The sequence below is a fragment of the Anabrus simplex genome, chromosome 5 (genome assembly GCF_040414725.1).
Source record: "Anabrus simplex isolate iqAnaSimp1 chromosome 5, ASM4041472v1, whole genome shotgun sequence".
NCBI classification, from domain to species: domain Eukaryota; kingdom Metazoa; phylum Arthropoda; class Insecta; order Orthoptera; family Tettigoniidae; genus Anabrus; species Anabrus simplex.
The window spans coordinates 78,851,481-78,867,600 of record NC_090269.1 but is presented as its reverse complement, the minus strand read 5'-3'; the positions used below and the strand labels follow the sequence as shown (position 1 = coordinate 78,867,600).

The window sequence follows — 16,120 nt, the reverse complement described above, 5'->3', positions numbered from 1 at the left end:
TGGAAAAGCCATCAGCAAAAAAAAATTAAACTAGTCCTTGAAAAAATCCAGGGGTATCAAATTATGTGCAAGATAAGTGGAATACTGAAAGGAGAAAATGTTGATGCAAGTGTTTCTGACAAGCAATTTTTGCCACGAGGTCTCATTTGCTTCAAGTATGCAACCTTAACATCCATCGATGTGGAGAGAAGTTTCTCAATGTTTCACAATGTGCTGTCTAAAAACCAATGATCTTTTATGCCTAATAATCTGGAGATGACTACTGTGATAGACTGCAATGCCAACTTCCAATGCCGAATTCCAATTTCTGCAAACCTAGTGTGGTTAAGCCAAATATGATTCTAGTTATACTAATTGAAATTTCTTTCTCCAGGATGTCCATTGCGGGTTCACTGAATTCATTTTACATGGCAACAATCTTTCATTCTAAATTCTCCAAGTACTTTCTTTTTAAAAACAGGGATTTCCTTCTTCAAATTATGATAATCTAAAATATTTTATTCATACTAGCAGTTTCCCACTGGCTCCTCCCGCAATGTACAAAGTATGGTGTTGTTCGTTACTATCCTCACGGGTGTATTTGCAAAGTTTCGAGTTAATGAAATAAAGAACATGATCTGCTGTGGTAACAGAATGTAATATTATGTCAACAAAACACTTGAAAATACATCACACAAAAAAATGGAATTAAACGTTCCTTGGAACAACACTACGTGCCGAACTGTTAAAAAGTCCTTCAAAGATCTTCGTCACAGAGACAAATGTACTCATAACTTTTCTCAGAATCTACCAATTTAAGTATTTATTGCCTCAAAAGAAAGCGCTTGACCCACTGAGTGTTTTTAGACCAAAACGAACTGTGTAACTCAATTAGAACAAAAGATATGATTGCTTCAATGAGAAAAAATGTTGAAGAAATGAGACATCAAATTGAATGTGCACTCATAACTTTCCTCAGAATCAACCAAGTTTAATAGTTAAGAGCTGAAAGAAAAGAGCTTGGTCCACTGAGTGTTCTTAGGCCAAAACAAACTCCGTACCTCAATTAGAACCAAAGATATGACTGCTTCAAAGAGACAAAAATTGAACAAATCAAATAATTTGAGGAAGGTGGAAGTTAAGTGATTTATAGTACCTGATGACAAATATATGCACGAATACCTTTCAGTTAAAGAAAAAATGAAGGAAATCGAATGGATAGAATGACCGGACTGACCGACTTTAGTTTTCATAAATTGTTTTAATATATAGATATTTTTGCACTGTATGTTGCATACTACCAGTTTTAGGTATCAAATAATCTGTTTAATTTTATTTTGGCTGAAGATGGCCACTAAATGGCTGAAACTAGTCCCAAGACTGAGGTAATATTATTTATGTGATATATTGTATTGAAAAGGTGGATCCTCTTGTTAATTTATTTCTTATAACCCCCGTGAAATGTGTTTGCGAGATATTTTCTGGGTCAGTTTTATGAATGATTCATGTGACTTCACTTCTGGTCGCAATTTAATGATTTGACTGTCCAAGTCTTCAGCAAACTGGTCCTACTGCACTCTTCTGAAGTTGAAGGGTCGTTTTAGCAGTACCGGTACTACATCCGGCAGAACCACTGCTCTAAAAAAAGAAACCACTACACATAAATTTGGTGATGAGTGCGTGAATTCTCTGTTGTATCATAGGCAATCATTAGTTTAATTAACGTAAAGGGATGTGTGCATTTCCATGGTGTTTGAAGTTACAGAATGTGTGTTGTTCAGTGGAATGGGACCAAAACATATTAAAACACTGCACATCCTTAAAATTAGTGCTCCTTGATGAAAACACTGTTTCATTGGATGTGAAGGGCATATTACATTTTGAAACAGAACATAGGCCTTACTTTGAATGAATCCTTTAAATAGAAGTGATGTTGAGAAATGTAAAAGTAAAACTGGACAGTTATTTGAGCTAACGAGGAATCATAGAAGAAGAAATGTGCTGAGGTAGAACATACAGCTGGATATAACAGGTCATCAGAAGCTTGACAATTTATATGTCAAGTGAGAGCATCTCCTACAATTAGAAGAGGAGCCATAATGATTACTATTTCTGAATGGAAGAGGCTTTGTGAAACTCTTCTTACAGAGGACACAAAAGAATATTGAGAAGAACAGAATGAAGTAGCAAATTATGATCTAAAAAAGGTGACTGAGAATGAAGTATACCAGGCCCTTCAATAATCAAAAAGTGGCAATGCTGCTGGTCCTGGAGGTATAGTAATTGAATCACTGAAATATGGAGGACCTAAAGTAGTAGCAGCATTAGTAAGTATCTTTAATAAAGTGGTTGAAGGAGATGAAATATCCCAAGAATGGAAGCTGTCGTGCATTATCACCGTATATATAAAAAAAGGGAATAGATGAGATCTGATCTGACTAATTATAGAGGAATACATGTCATGACTTTGGTGAGTAGGTTGTTCAATAAGAACAGACTGGAAAAGACTGCACGTGTTGTATCTCGGGAGAAGGCAGGTTTTTACTGCTGGGAAACTTGTGTGGATAATATTTTTTGTGTATGACAGATGTGACAGAAATGGCAGCTAAAAATTATCTTCATTTGGCATTTGTTGATAGAGAAAAGGCTTATGATTCTCTGCCAAGGAAATTACTATGGAAAGCATAGAAAAAAAGTTGGTGTGGATGGTACAGCAATAGAATGTACAACGGATGCAAGGCAGCTGTGAAGAAATTTCGGGTACAGGACTAAGACGAGGGTGTTCTATGTCACCAACTATGTTTAAGATGTATTTAGAAGTTGTTCTTGGCTATTGGAATAGACAGTGCAAAAGTTTGGGTTTGCCAATACAGCATCAATGCTTACATTCACTACTGTTTGCTGATGATCAAGTACTTTTGGCTGTGGATAGGAATGATGCCATGTGTCAAATTAGTAAGTTAGTCGATGCATATAGACAGCGGGGATTAGCAGTCAATATGGATGAAGCAGAATATCTTGTTCTTCGAAGTGAGCAAGGTGAGGATTTGAATTTTGAGTTCAGCCGGGTGAGAAACATGGATGTGTTCAAGTACCTGGGTTTATTAATGGATAAGCCTGGCCAATGTGATGTGGTTATATCCCACAGGGTACGTCAAGCAAGGGTAGCTATTAGATCTTTAAATGTGATCTTTTGTAGTTGGCACTTATCCAGACAAACAAAGAAAGTGATGTTGCATGTTGTGGTTAAAAGCATTCTGACATTTGGCTCAGAGTTGGACACTGAACAAGTGACAAAGGGAAGACTGAGGCTGTGAAAATGGGTGTGTTATGGCAGAACATGAGAGCTACTCGCTTGGATCAGCTCAGAAAGGAATAAGTAAGAATAGAGATGGATGTGGAATACTGTCTGCCCAAGGTTTCATGCTGCGGCATGGAATAGACCGTACACCAGTGACTGATCACCAAGTGTTGGGCGGTGGTAGACAACCTGACTCCCTAAGGGGGTTCAACAGTTTCGGACAGAGGAGACCCCTTCAGATGGATGCAGGTGCCCCAATGAAGGAAATGCCACTGAAATCCAGCAAGCAGTGTTTGTACCCCAAGTTAGGGGGTGGTTGCAAAAGGTGTCTGCTCTCCAGGTTAAGGGCAGCCTCTGTGAAACCTAGCAGGAGGTATAAAATGCCCTCAATAACAGGCAAAGTGACACATCGGTTGAAGTAATTTCCTGTTATATCAGTGGCTATGTCTTATAAGAATTTTTATCATGCTAGTATGTTCCCCCAAAGTAACACGAGCCACTTTCACCCCAAGTGATATGAGGAAAGTGGAAGGGCTACCTGCTCAAGAACGAGGCAGGCCAAAGAAGCTAGTCCATTTGTGGTTTGATACATTTAGCATTGGAACGTTGATTGGTTGACATCAAGAGTAAGCCAAAACCTTGAAGAACAGAAGGACTGATATCACATGTGCCCAAGAGACAAAGTGGAAAGGCTCCAAAGCAAAGGAAATAGGGGATGATTACAAGGTTATCTATCATGAGACTGTCATAACAAGAAATGGTGTAGCAGTTGTTGTGAATCAGCAACTATCTAACATTATCACAAATGTCACTAGGGTATTGGACCGGCTTATGTCCATCAACATTGAAAAACTGCATTGTCTCCTATTATGCACCCCAGGCCAGGTGTGTAGACAATGAAAAAGAGGAATTCTAGGAGAGTCTTGATGCCCATCTGCAGCCATTTTTCTCAGACAAGTCTGTCTTCATTAGAGGAGATCTGAATGGCTACGCTGGGGCTCGGAGAGACAGATATGTACGTCATGGAGTCATGGGCCTGGTATGTAAGATGATGATGGATATTGCATACTAAGACTGCGCAGAGTCCCATGACCTGTTATGGCCAGCACATTCTTCAAAAATGACCAACCTATTCAGCCACATGCACCAGTGGCAGCCATGCAACTCAGATTGACTACTGGTTAATCAGATATTGAGAAATGAAGATAGTAACTGATACCAAAGAGATCCCGTATGGTAGCGCACACCCCCACATAAGATCGCATGCTTGTATTAGACCTACAAATGAGTCTGAAGAAACAGACCATCTCTTCCAGAACTGGACCCGAGCGAATCGAATGGTGGAAAATAAATGTGCATAAGAACAAAATGAAAGCAACATTTGACTAGTTTCACAGTGAGGCTAAATCAAACTGTGGAACATCAATGGAAAAATGCTGACAACTAGATACATCAGGAAGCCTCCAACATTATGGGGAAAACAAAAGGTGGTGGTGATTAACGTTTTAAGAGGAAGTACAACTAGGCAACCATCCTCTATATAACACTAATCAGAGAGAAAAAATGGAAGGGATCCGACACTTCGAAAAATGAAGGTATCGGCCAAAGGAAGACAAGGGCCGCGAAGGGCATGAAAATGAAAGACTCCCTATCCCTCGTAAACCTAATAGCATTGGGGTCGGAAAAGAACAAGAGTTGGCCAAGGGAGGTCGGATAGGATAGATGAAGGTGAGGAGCCTGGCACAAGTAAGTGGAAGCAATGCCAGGACTCAGCTGAGGGCCCCGTGGTCGGCAACCCACGCTCCAAAGTTCAGAGCACCTTGGACCCTTTTTAGTCGCCTCTTACGACAGGCAGGGAATACCGTGGGTGTTATTCTACAGCCCCCACCCACAGGTGGGGGGGGGGAACAAAACCCTGAAGGAAATTCATTGATAAGCAAATATGGTGGTGGAATGAAGAAGTGAAGCATGCAATCAGGGAGAAAAAGCTAGCCTTCAACATCTGGTGGAGCACACGTCTCGAAGCGGACCTACATCGATATTGCTCACTGAAACAGTTTGCTAGAGAGCAGTAGCTGCCCCAAAAGATTTCCACTTCTAAGACTTGCACAGTCAGCTGGATGAGCCGGGAGGAGCAACCAATATCAAGTGCATCGCTCAATCCTGTAAACGTTCAACTCAGGACATAGGGCATGTCATGCATATCCATGGACATAAAAAAAAACATTCTATGAGAGTCACTACACATCTTTGAACGATAGTCAGACTACAATGCTGGCATCTGCAGCAATTAATTTCCCCACCCAACAATACCAAGCCCTGAAACCATTCCTGGACCTGCACCATTAATTATGCCAGAGGAGGTAATGGAACCTATCAAAAAAATTGAAAATAGAAAGGCCACTGGCCGCGATGTGTCGTGTCTCCAACACGACGCATCCCACCACCCGCGGACGGAAGGGCGAACGGTTCGAACGAGAGTCGAACCGCGACCTCTCAGTATGACAAGCAATGTAAAAAAAAAAAAAAAAAAAGGAGCCATAGATTTAAGAAAAAGGAATCTCATTCCCAAGACCTATGACAGTGTCTTTGTGGAATACTTCATCAGAGAAGTGAAAGTGTTCAGTGTTCCGTGTAATAAAAATACAGGGTGCGCACAAATTATTTCAGTGTTTTTGCCAATTAGCCATATTATTAGAGATATGGTGATGGTGTTTGATGTTGTAAGGCAAGTATCCCTCAAAGTTTTGTTTTGTTTTGTTCGAATAGCCCTCCATACATTATGCTTCCCCCAATACCCGCGAGAGCGCAGCAGTTGCAACATCTGGCAGACATGATGCATCCTCTACTCCAACAGTTGCAAAGATGGCAACTAACAGTGGAAAAGCGTATGCTGTTCTGGAATTTCATTCCAGCCAATCTGTGACAACCGTGCGACAAAACCTTAGAACAAAATATCGGAAAGATCCATCCAGTGCCAACTCCATTTGCCAATGGTATGAACAGTTCAAAACCACGGGATGTCTGTGCACGGGAAAATCAACAGGCCAGCCTAGTGTGCCTGAAGAAATGGTTGAGCGTGTGCGACGCAGTTTTGAACGTAGCCCACGAAAGTCAACTCGTCGAGCGAGCAGGGAAATGAACATGCCTCGTTCAACCGTTTGGAAAGTCATAAGGAAAAGATTGCAGATGCACTCTTACCATTTGCATCTGTTCCAAGCATTGTCGCCAGCTGACAAAGTGAACCGTTTTGAGATTTGTACAAGTTTTCAGGAGTGTATGGAAGATGATGAATTTTGTGACAACCTTGTCTTCATTGATGAGGCAGCATTTTTTCTGAGTGGTAAAGTTGACAGGCACAATGTACAAATTTGGGGGACTGAAAATCCCCATACCTGTGTGCAGCGTGTTCATGACTCTCCCAAGCTCAATATTTTCTGTGCCATCTCGAAATTTAAAGTTTATGGTCCCTTCTTCTTTGCTGAAAAATCCATTACAGGGCACATCTACCTGGATATGCTAGAGAAGTGGGTCATGCCACAGTTGGAGACCGATAGCATGAACTTCATCTACTAACAGGATGGTGCTCCACCTCATTTCCATATTGATGTTCATGACTTTCTAAACAGCATATTTCCAGAAAGATGGATCGGCCGTATCAGGAATGAAGATCACGCCCTCATGTCATGGCCTCCACGCTCTCCTGACCCCACCCCTTGCGACTTCTTCGTACAGGGTTATGTGAAAGACGCAGTTTTTATGCCACCATTACCGGGTGATCTAACAGAACTGCAGGCCTGCATCATCAACGCCTTTGGTCAAATTGACAGCGACATGCTGCGTCGGGTGTGGGACCAACTTGACTGTAGAGTTGATGTGTGTAGAGTCACTCATGGAGCACATATCGAGCACTTGTAGGCTCATAAAAAAACTTTGTGAGTTTTTCTGTCTGTCTGTATAGTTTTGTAATGTTACAACAAATAATAAACAAACACGAAGTTTTTGAAACCGCTCCAATCATTTGTGCGCACACTGTATATGAGAATAATTGAATACATATATGAGAAACCATAAAGGCAGTGCAGTTCTTGAAAGCTTAGAACAAGCCAGGGCATGGTGAAATATTAGGACATATCACAGAATGTTTGTACCAATCTTATCATAGTATATAAATATTCTCAACTTCAGGAACGCACATAGGCCATGGAAATTTACATGTCCTCTATGCTTCTAGAAAGAACAAGATGGCAACAATCTTCCTGGGTAAGGGAAGAAGTCAACCAATAGGAAAGGGCCAACTCAGAATCACGAGTAGGGCGAGGTCGAACATCGAACAGTAGGTTCGAGAAAACAAGAGGTTACTTAAGGAGGTGCAGAGGGCAAAATTAGGCAGTAAGGAAGAAGTCAGGAAGGGAGCCAGGTGGCAGTCAAGTCAGGCGGTCAAGTCAAGTCACAAGTCGAGTCAGGCAGTCAGCCAGGAAATCAAGTAGAGTCAGGCCAGGAAGTCAGGGGAGTCAGGCGGTGATCAGTCGAGTCAAGTGAAGTCCGAGTAGTCGAGAAGGAGAGTCCCGCAGGCAGTAGTGACTGATCAGACAGTTGTTCAGTAATCAGTCGAGAGTTGATCACATAGTCACACAGCAAACTTTTGCAGACAATCTCAGAGTAGTTAGTTAACAGACTGTAAGAGAAATTCAATCGTCGTCTCAAATGTTGATCAGGTGACGATACGTGGAGGAGGCCGAAAGTTAGCCTAAAGGACATTACGAGAAACAATTCAAGGGAGAACCAAGAGTGATAGACTACGAACTATACGGGCACCGACTTAAGTACGGGAGAAGGAACTTGCCGACCACAGTAAGGAGAGTTGGTTACGGGAAACCACGGAAGAAGTAAGGCAGTTGTAGTACCCGCTTACGCAGTAAAAGAAGACTCCCAGGTATAGACTTAAAAGCTCACAGAACTCCATTCCCTTGACGGTTAACCAAGTGTGAAGTATCAAGACCTAGTGAGTGTCGGATAGCGTGAGTGAAAACCAGAGAAAGAAGAAAGAAGACACCACAAGAAGCCGTCCATCTCGGAAAATAAGCATTAACTGGAATAGACTTTCTGAAGGAAAAAGGGAACCCAAGACTTTTTAGCAGCTTGAATTATATTTAGGCTAGGACGTTCATTCAATAAGAAGAGAAAGCTAAACCACTTATAACTGTTTACATCTTGTAAATATTCTTGTGTAACTAGCTTGGTGATTTTTTAATATATTTTCAGATCAGCAATAGGCCATTGAAATAAGTGTTATTATTGTAGCCGATAATTGTGCATTAAAACCCATTCCAGTCCCCAGCCTGAACTATCCTTAGGATATGACAGATGATATACCAACTGAAATTTGGAAGATCCTTGGTGAGTCTGGAGTAGAGTTCCTTGCCACTCTTTTCAACCAGGTCATATCTGAGAATAAGATTCCGCATGTGTGGACAACCAGTACAACCATACTAATTTGGAAAGGTAAAAGTGATGTCTGCGACCGTAACAACTATGGTAAAAGTGATGTCTGCGACTGTAACAACTATCGACCAATTCGACTTCTATGCCATACTCTGAAGGTATTCGAGTGAGGATTGGTCAGTAGGCTCAGAATAATGTTACTATATCTTCAAACCAATGTGGCTTTACTGAAGGATGTGGTACCATAAATTCAATCCATGCCACATGCTTGATGATGGAAAGGCATAAAGAAAAGCAGAAGACACTGCATTTGGCAATTTCGGATCTGGAAAAGGCTTTTGATAGAGTTCCACATCAACTCATCTGGCGTACCCTCCTTTGCTATGGAATTCCAGAGGTGTTTATGAGTTGGGTCCAATTACTCTACCACACTCTGGCTCTGTGGCTAAATGGTTAGCGTGCTGGCCTTTGGTCACAGGGGCCCTGGGTTTGATTCCTAGCAGGGTCGGAAATTTTAACCATCAATGGTTAATTTTGCTGGCATGGGGGCTGGGTGTATGTGTTGTCATCCTCATCACAACACGCAGGTCGCCTACGGGAGTCAAATCAAAAGACCTGCACATGGCGAGCTGAGCACTCCTGGCACTAAAAGACATATGCAGTTTCAACCACAATGTCATAAGCATGGTGCGATATCCACCCAGGACTTCACCACCTTTCAACATCACAGTCGGTATCCATCAAAGTTCGACACTATCGCTAAAGCCCTGCACGGATATACAAAATATTATGCGCATCCGCACTTCCTTCATCTGCACCTGCATCCATGAATGCACAAGTTGTCCCAGTTCCAAAAAGGTCGCCAGCTAATGTAGCATCCGACTTTCATCCTGTATGCATTCTTTCAGCACTGTCTAAAGCTCTAGAAAAATTGATCTATAGCCAACTTGAACAATATCTGGAAAAATATTCTCTGAGTGACCCCTTCCAATCTGGTTTCAAGAAAGGACATTTATAATCATCTTCACGACTTTCCTTGTTGATATGAACCGATGAAAACACGGCTTTACATCTTAGCCAATCGTGACAATAACCATTGCCAGTTAACACGATTAAACAATATTTCCATGTTAGCAATGCTCGGCGTTGATATGAACTAAGCAACAAAAATCTAAATTCATGAATTCTATTATCATAATCAGTATGGTAAAACTGTATAACACATAAATTATTGGAACTTTCGTTACAGTATGTAATAATTTTCGATGGGACCAATAAGATAGGTATTTAAAATTTAAATTTTAAGCACCTTCCCCTAAACTACCATTTTACCCGGCGTAAATAAAAATTATTTATAACCTAGACTGGGGCACCTTATTCCCAGACTTTATATACTGATTTTCATTAAATTCTGTTCACCCATTTTTCTCGTGGACTTAGGAGCAAAAATCAAAATAAATAAATAAATGATCGGAAATTTAATTATATACAACTTTAGTTATATATGATTTATTGATAGGATCGTTAATAACATAAATATTTTGAGGATTCAATATTAGGCCTTTCCCTAAACTACTATTTCCCTCAGCATAAATGAAATTATTTGTAGCCTAGATTGTAGAGCCTCATTTCCCGACTTAACATACCGATTTTCATCAAATTCTCTTCAGCCATTTCCTCGTGATGCCCGTACATACAGACAGACGGAGATGATGGAAAATTAAAAAGTGCATTACCTTTTTAAATTCTGAGCAATGTACAAATTAAACTTTTATTTTATATACACAGTTAAAAAAATTTAGGAGAACATGTTTCTGAAAGTATGCCATGCTCCACAAAACAATACCTCACACCCACACCTCACACCAACTAAACTCAACCTTTATTTTTTACCGTTGAAGTATACTACAAAAGAACACCAATGGATTCGCGTTCACTTTCAGAACACAAATGGAAATGTCCAAATAGGGGCGAAAACAAAGTGATAACAGTCCTCCAGGGTGGATTTTTATCACAGTTGGAGAGCTTCAGTATGGCGTATGTCCTCCACGAGCATTTATAACACCTTGCCACCTAAGTTGCATGCTCCGTATAAGTCAACAGAGGTCACGTTGCAGTATCAAGTCCCATTCTTCAATGAGAGCCTGTTCGAGGTCTTGGAGAGTCTATGGTGGAACAGGACGCCCGCGTCCATCTCTTGAATGTCCAGTTCTTGCAAGACAGCTCAGGTGATGCGCGCTACATGAGCCCTGACTCGAACAGTTGCTGGTATCTTTCAAGGGCAAGTTTTGCGTCATGAGTGAGTCCAGCTACGTAGTTGGTGCAGCATCCCCATGGAATTTTAATTATAAGCTATAAATTTCATTTTTGTTCCATACTGCAATGATAAGAAATAAATTGACAAGAGAGTCCACCTTTCAATACAATATATCAAGTAAATAATATTACATCAGTCTTGGGACTAGTTTAAGCCACTTAGTGGCACGTTGACATCCATCACGCTGTGTCAGGGGAAATCTGGACTTGTCTGTGAACAAAACAGGTCTCCATTGGCGAAGTTGCCAATTGACGTGGATCTGGGCAAACAGAAGGTGAGCTGTGCGATGTTGCTATGTTAAACGTTGCACTCAACATTTTATTTCTTCATTCCTTCTCACCCCCTATGCAATAGCGACTGAACTTGGACTTTTCATTTTTATGTACCGTTTATATAAGAAGGAGAAGGAGAAGAAGAAGAAAAGGAGGGCGGGAAATGTAAGAAACACATCAGTATCTTCACATACTATTGGTTAGGCAACCCACTGATCAGACTTGTCATGGTGTTTACTTACCTTCCCTCCCCTTTTTTTTTTTTTTTTTTCACCCCCTATGCCAAACTATCCATCAGATTTCATACAAACCACTTCCTAAACCCTCCCAGGAATAATAAGAAATAATTGTGAAATTTTTACCCAGATCGCTCCAGTAGTTTTTGAGTCCATTCGAGACATACATACATACATACATACATACATACATACATACATACATACATTCATTTTTATATATGTAAATTTCAGTTGTAGTTATGTTTTATTCTATACAGTAACAATGCTCAGATTGTATATGTTATTTAAATTTCCTTTTCAGCTTTCTTCACAGACATTTCTTGACCAAACCTACTTCTTGCGTGTGCGACCCATTGTGGCCCGGTGATGGACTCATGGTGCCCTTAGGTCATTCCTTAAGAAATGTACTTTTGTTTCTTTATCAAAAACCAATCGATATTTGCCCCATATACATAATGAATTTTAAAATGTAGGTGGTTCGTTAATTATAAAACAAGAACTAGACAGATAATGTTGTATTTAAAGTAACTTTTAGGGTTTATATTTTAGTGGTTCATGGTGCCCCAGGTTCCCCTACATATATTTACTTAAAAAATGTTTAAGTATTCTCACATATTCTAGCGGGCTTAGAGTTAGTAACAGTAATTGCTAACTTCAAACATTCATGACATATAAACACACTGTCAATGAAATTTCAGTTCTTTCTGACAAGTGCATTTCGTTCAAATTATTCTCCCTTGGCAGACAACTTCCCCTTCGGCAGACACAAAGTAATTCACAAATTCCTCACACGTAGTGTTCACAGATCTTCTGCTTATAGCGGGGCAGTCTCTCAAGTCCAGGAATCCTTCACAAGTGAGGGTGTCGTAATAGTACCCATCATAATGTCTTACGAAATTATGCAATAACTACTGACACCAACTGACACATTTAATGTCCTATGAAACACACTCAACTTATTCGCTAGAATCCCGAAAGTGCATTCTACTGTTCTTCTAGCACTAGATAAACGACAGTTGAAGACTTTTTTTCTTCGTAGACAAACTTTTCCTTGCATATGGATGTAACAGATAATTTAAAAGAGCAAATCCTCCATCCCCGACTAAAACAAACATTTCCCATTCTCTGTAAGTGATTTGGAGTTTGGAAGATCAAGTTGATTATTTTGTATTTTATAATGAAAGTGAACTGTTAGAACATATTGTTGAGTCTGGGGACCTCCCTTAGGATCCTATATCAACCTAAACAAAGTTATAGTTTAAATCGGTGATTGCTAGAATAATTCGAGTAAAGACATGTTTGTAATTAAAAAATAATGACCCACTCTCTGTTGGTTTTATTACATGAATGTGTTTTCCATCTATAGCTTCAAGAAAATCAGGAAAATGGGCTCGTTTTTTCAAAACCTGATAAAGTTTTCAGCCACCTTTCTTTGTTCAAAGTAGAATTTCATACTGTGAATGACCGAAGTTCCACTTGCGCCAAACGAAATTACTCCATACGCAGTGAAGTTGGCCAGACTACATTTTGACTCTGACTTTAGCCACAAAATGTGGTCATACTAAACTACAGAAGTGGTCGGGCAGGCAGCAAATAAGCATCTTTTTGTGGTCGACAAAGATGACAGAAAAGCGCTCATGTGTAAGGGCCTTTAAATAACAGATCAATATCTGAATTTTAGAAACAATAACATTTAGTAAGCTGTCAATTTCAGGAAAGGAGCAGGAAGGATTCCAACCACTATATGAATGAGGATATAGGCCTAAATGTACATGGTGGTGGTGGTGGTGTTGATGGTGGTGGTGGTGATTACTGTTTTAAGAGGAAGTACAACTAGGCAACCATCGTCTATATAACACTAATCAGAGAGAAAACCTGGAAGGGATCTGACACTTTGAAAAATGAAGGTATCGGCCAAAGGAAGACAAGGGCCATGATGGCCGTGAAAGTGAAAGACACCCTAGGCCTTGAGTGTTCTAATACCATCGGGGTCAGAAAAGAACATGGGTTGATCAAGGGAGGTCGGATAGGATAGATGAAAGTAAGGAGTTTGGCACAAGTAAGTGGGAGCAATGCCAGGACTCAGCTGAAGGCCCCATGGTCGCCAACCCACGTTCCCAAGTTAAGAGCCCCTGGAGCCCCTTTTGGTCACCTTTTAAGACAGGCAGGGGATACCGTGGTTGTTATTCTACCACCCCCACCCACAGGAGGCCTAAATGCTTAAATTTACATGAGACACAGGTGAAAATGAAAGGCACTCTACCATCAGAACCACAAGAGAACTAACGTTAATCACAAGAATTTGTACAAGAAAGATGACAAAGGAGCTTGGCACAGGTAAGTAGAAGTAATAGCAGCTTCATCCTGCGGTCTCCACAAACATCTCAAAGATCGAGTCCAAACCAACAATTCCTTATTACAAAGATAATGCCATTTAAAAAGGAATGAGGTCATCGGCCTACTAAAAAAATGTCTGTAGAACAACTCCCTTTGTTTTCCTTAAACTTTGGAAAAGCTAAGGTGGTGGTGGTGGTGATTATAGTTTTAAGAGGAAATACAAATGGGCAACCATCCTTTATTAACACTAACCAGAGGGAAAAAATGGAAGGGGACCGACACTTCGAAGGTATCGGCCAAAGAAAGACGAAGGCTGTGAAATTGAAAAATTCCCCAGGATTCACAGACCTAATACCGCTGGGTTCGGAAAAGAACAAGAGTTGAAAAAGGGAGGTCAGAGAAGATCAGTGAAAATGAGGGGAATGCCACGAGAGGAAGCAATGCCAGGACTAAACTAAGGGCCCCGTGATCGCCAACCCTCCTTCCCAAGTTAAGAGTCCCTGGGACGAAAAACTAAGGTAGCTATAAATGAACTCAATTGGTAGTACGAGGACCAACAGGAGCTGCTCTCCTCGTAACTAATATAGTTAAGAAAGCACATGAATACAAAAAGTAGCATAACCTGAATAATTTTCAGTAAGAATTAAGATCCGGTCGCATAAGTACATGATAGAAATGTAAAGCAGGTAACAGAGGATCTCTCTCACAATCATCAAAATAGACCTTTCCTTACCTGCAGTGTACTGTTCCATTCTTTTTCTCTTGGCCTGTAAAGCTTTATTCATATCAACCCCCAAGTTTTCTACAAATTTACTCATATCACCCCCAAAATCAGAATTCGTGTTAACATTCTCACAGTCTTCACCCATCTCCGGGTCGGAAGTATAGGAGCGTTTCATGCTGCAATTCGTGGCGTCATTATTGTTATCATACACTCGTGGCGATTCATCTGCAGATAATTCACTCAATACCAAGTCTAAATCAGGTTCCTTCTTCACAGAACCGGATTTCTTCTTTCCTTTCGGCATAGCGAAATCAAAATAAAGGGATTAATGCTTTCGACTTCACACAGCTACCGGCCCAGCACTTGAATTCCCGCTTGTTCATGGAATCCTTATGTATATACAAGATGTAAAAATCTTGTAGATTGGGAAACAAGACCATCTACACAGGGAGTAAAGAAATTCTTTATCCCGTGCCATCTACAACACTGAGAGCCTAAAGGCTACTACACACCAAGCGACAAAGTTGCGGAACACGTGTATCGCGACAAGTTCCAGGGATGTCCTGCGACATTTTTTCCGTGTTTGGGACTGTCGCGATACAAAAGTTGCACATCGCAGGTCTCCCATTCGAAATGGGATACATGATACAAATGTTGCGCAACATGATGTAGTCTGGACGTGTCACGAGACGATGCCAGTGTGCAGATAGCTGCCACGTGTTGGTGTTGCGCTTCGTGTTCTGTTGTTTGTGATGGAAACTACTCTAAAAATCATTGAGGATTTACACACCCTCCCTTGTCTTGGGGATGTTATGTCTACCGAGGATACAAACAGAAACAAAAGGAGGGAAGCAATGGAGTCTCTGGCTAAAAAGTTCACTATGTCCATTCACGAGATGGAGAAAAAGATTCACACCATTAAAAGCAAATAAAGCAATTTCTTGCGCCATTTCGCGCCAATTCCTGTGGTGCAACTGGCTCTATAGGTGTGGACGCGGCACATTGTATCCCAACAGTCTAGGGGCAGCGTCTCGCAACTGTCCCCAGATAATGTCCCGCGACTTTGTCGCTAAGTGTGTACTAGCCTTTACGGAACTATCGATACTAGTAAAAATTGCGCAACGATCGGTTGTAAACATGTGTGAAACACCAGTGTAGTTCACGCCTCGAGTTGCATTACGGTAAGTCAATGGTTATTGCAGTTTAGAGTTTAAATATAGTTCATCTACGTTTTTAAACAAGTGCGCTATGACTTATTAGATAGGGTCGTTCGTGCTGTGTCCCTAGAAACAAATCCAATTACGGTGCTACAGACACTTCAGCATTTAGATACCCTAAGGATAAAGTGGTACGGTAGACATGAATCAAACGTATCGATCATGGCGATTTTGTAGTGAAAGATAATTCACTAGTGTGTATTAAACCTATTGAAGATAAATTTTATAATTATAGAGAAAGGTTTTTCCAATCGTTGGCGGTGATACAGTGATTGTTCTCCGGGAAAAC

At 40.7% G+C, this 16,120-nt stretch overlaps 1 protein-coding gene across 1 annotated transcript in view; it reads right to left on the bottom strand.

Moving 5' to 3' along the window:
• The window catches only part of LOC136874368 (synaptonemal complex protein 3-like), a 90,852-nt gene extending 75,934 nt beyond the window's left edge, over positions 1 to 14,918 (bottom strand). The window contains exon 1 of the mRNA XM_067148006.1: positions 14,624 to 14,918. Coding sequence (XP_067004107.1) covers positions 14,624 to 14,918 — 295 coding nt within the window. The remainder of the gene's footprint in view (positions 1 to 14,623) is intronic.
• Positions 14,919 to 16,120: the final 1,202 nt, after the last annotated feature.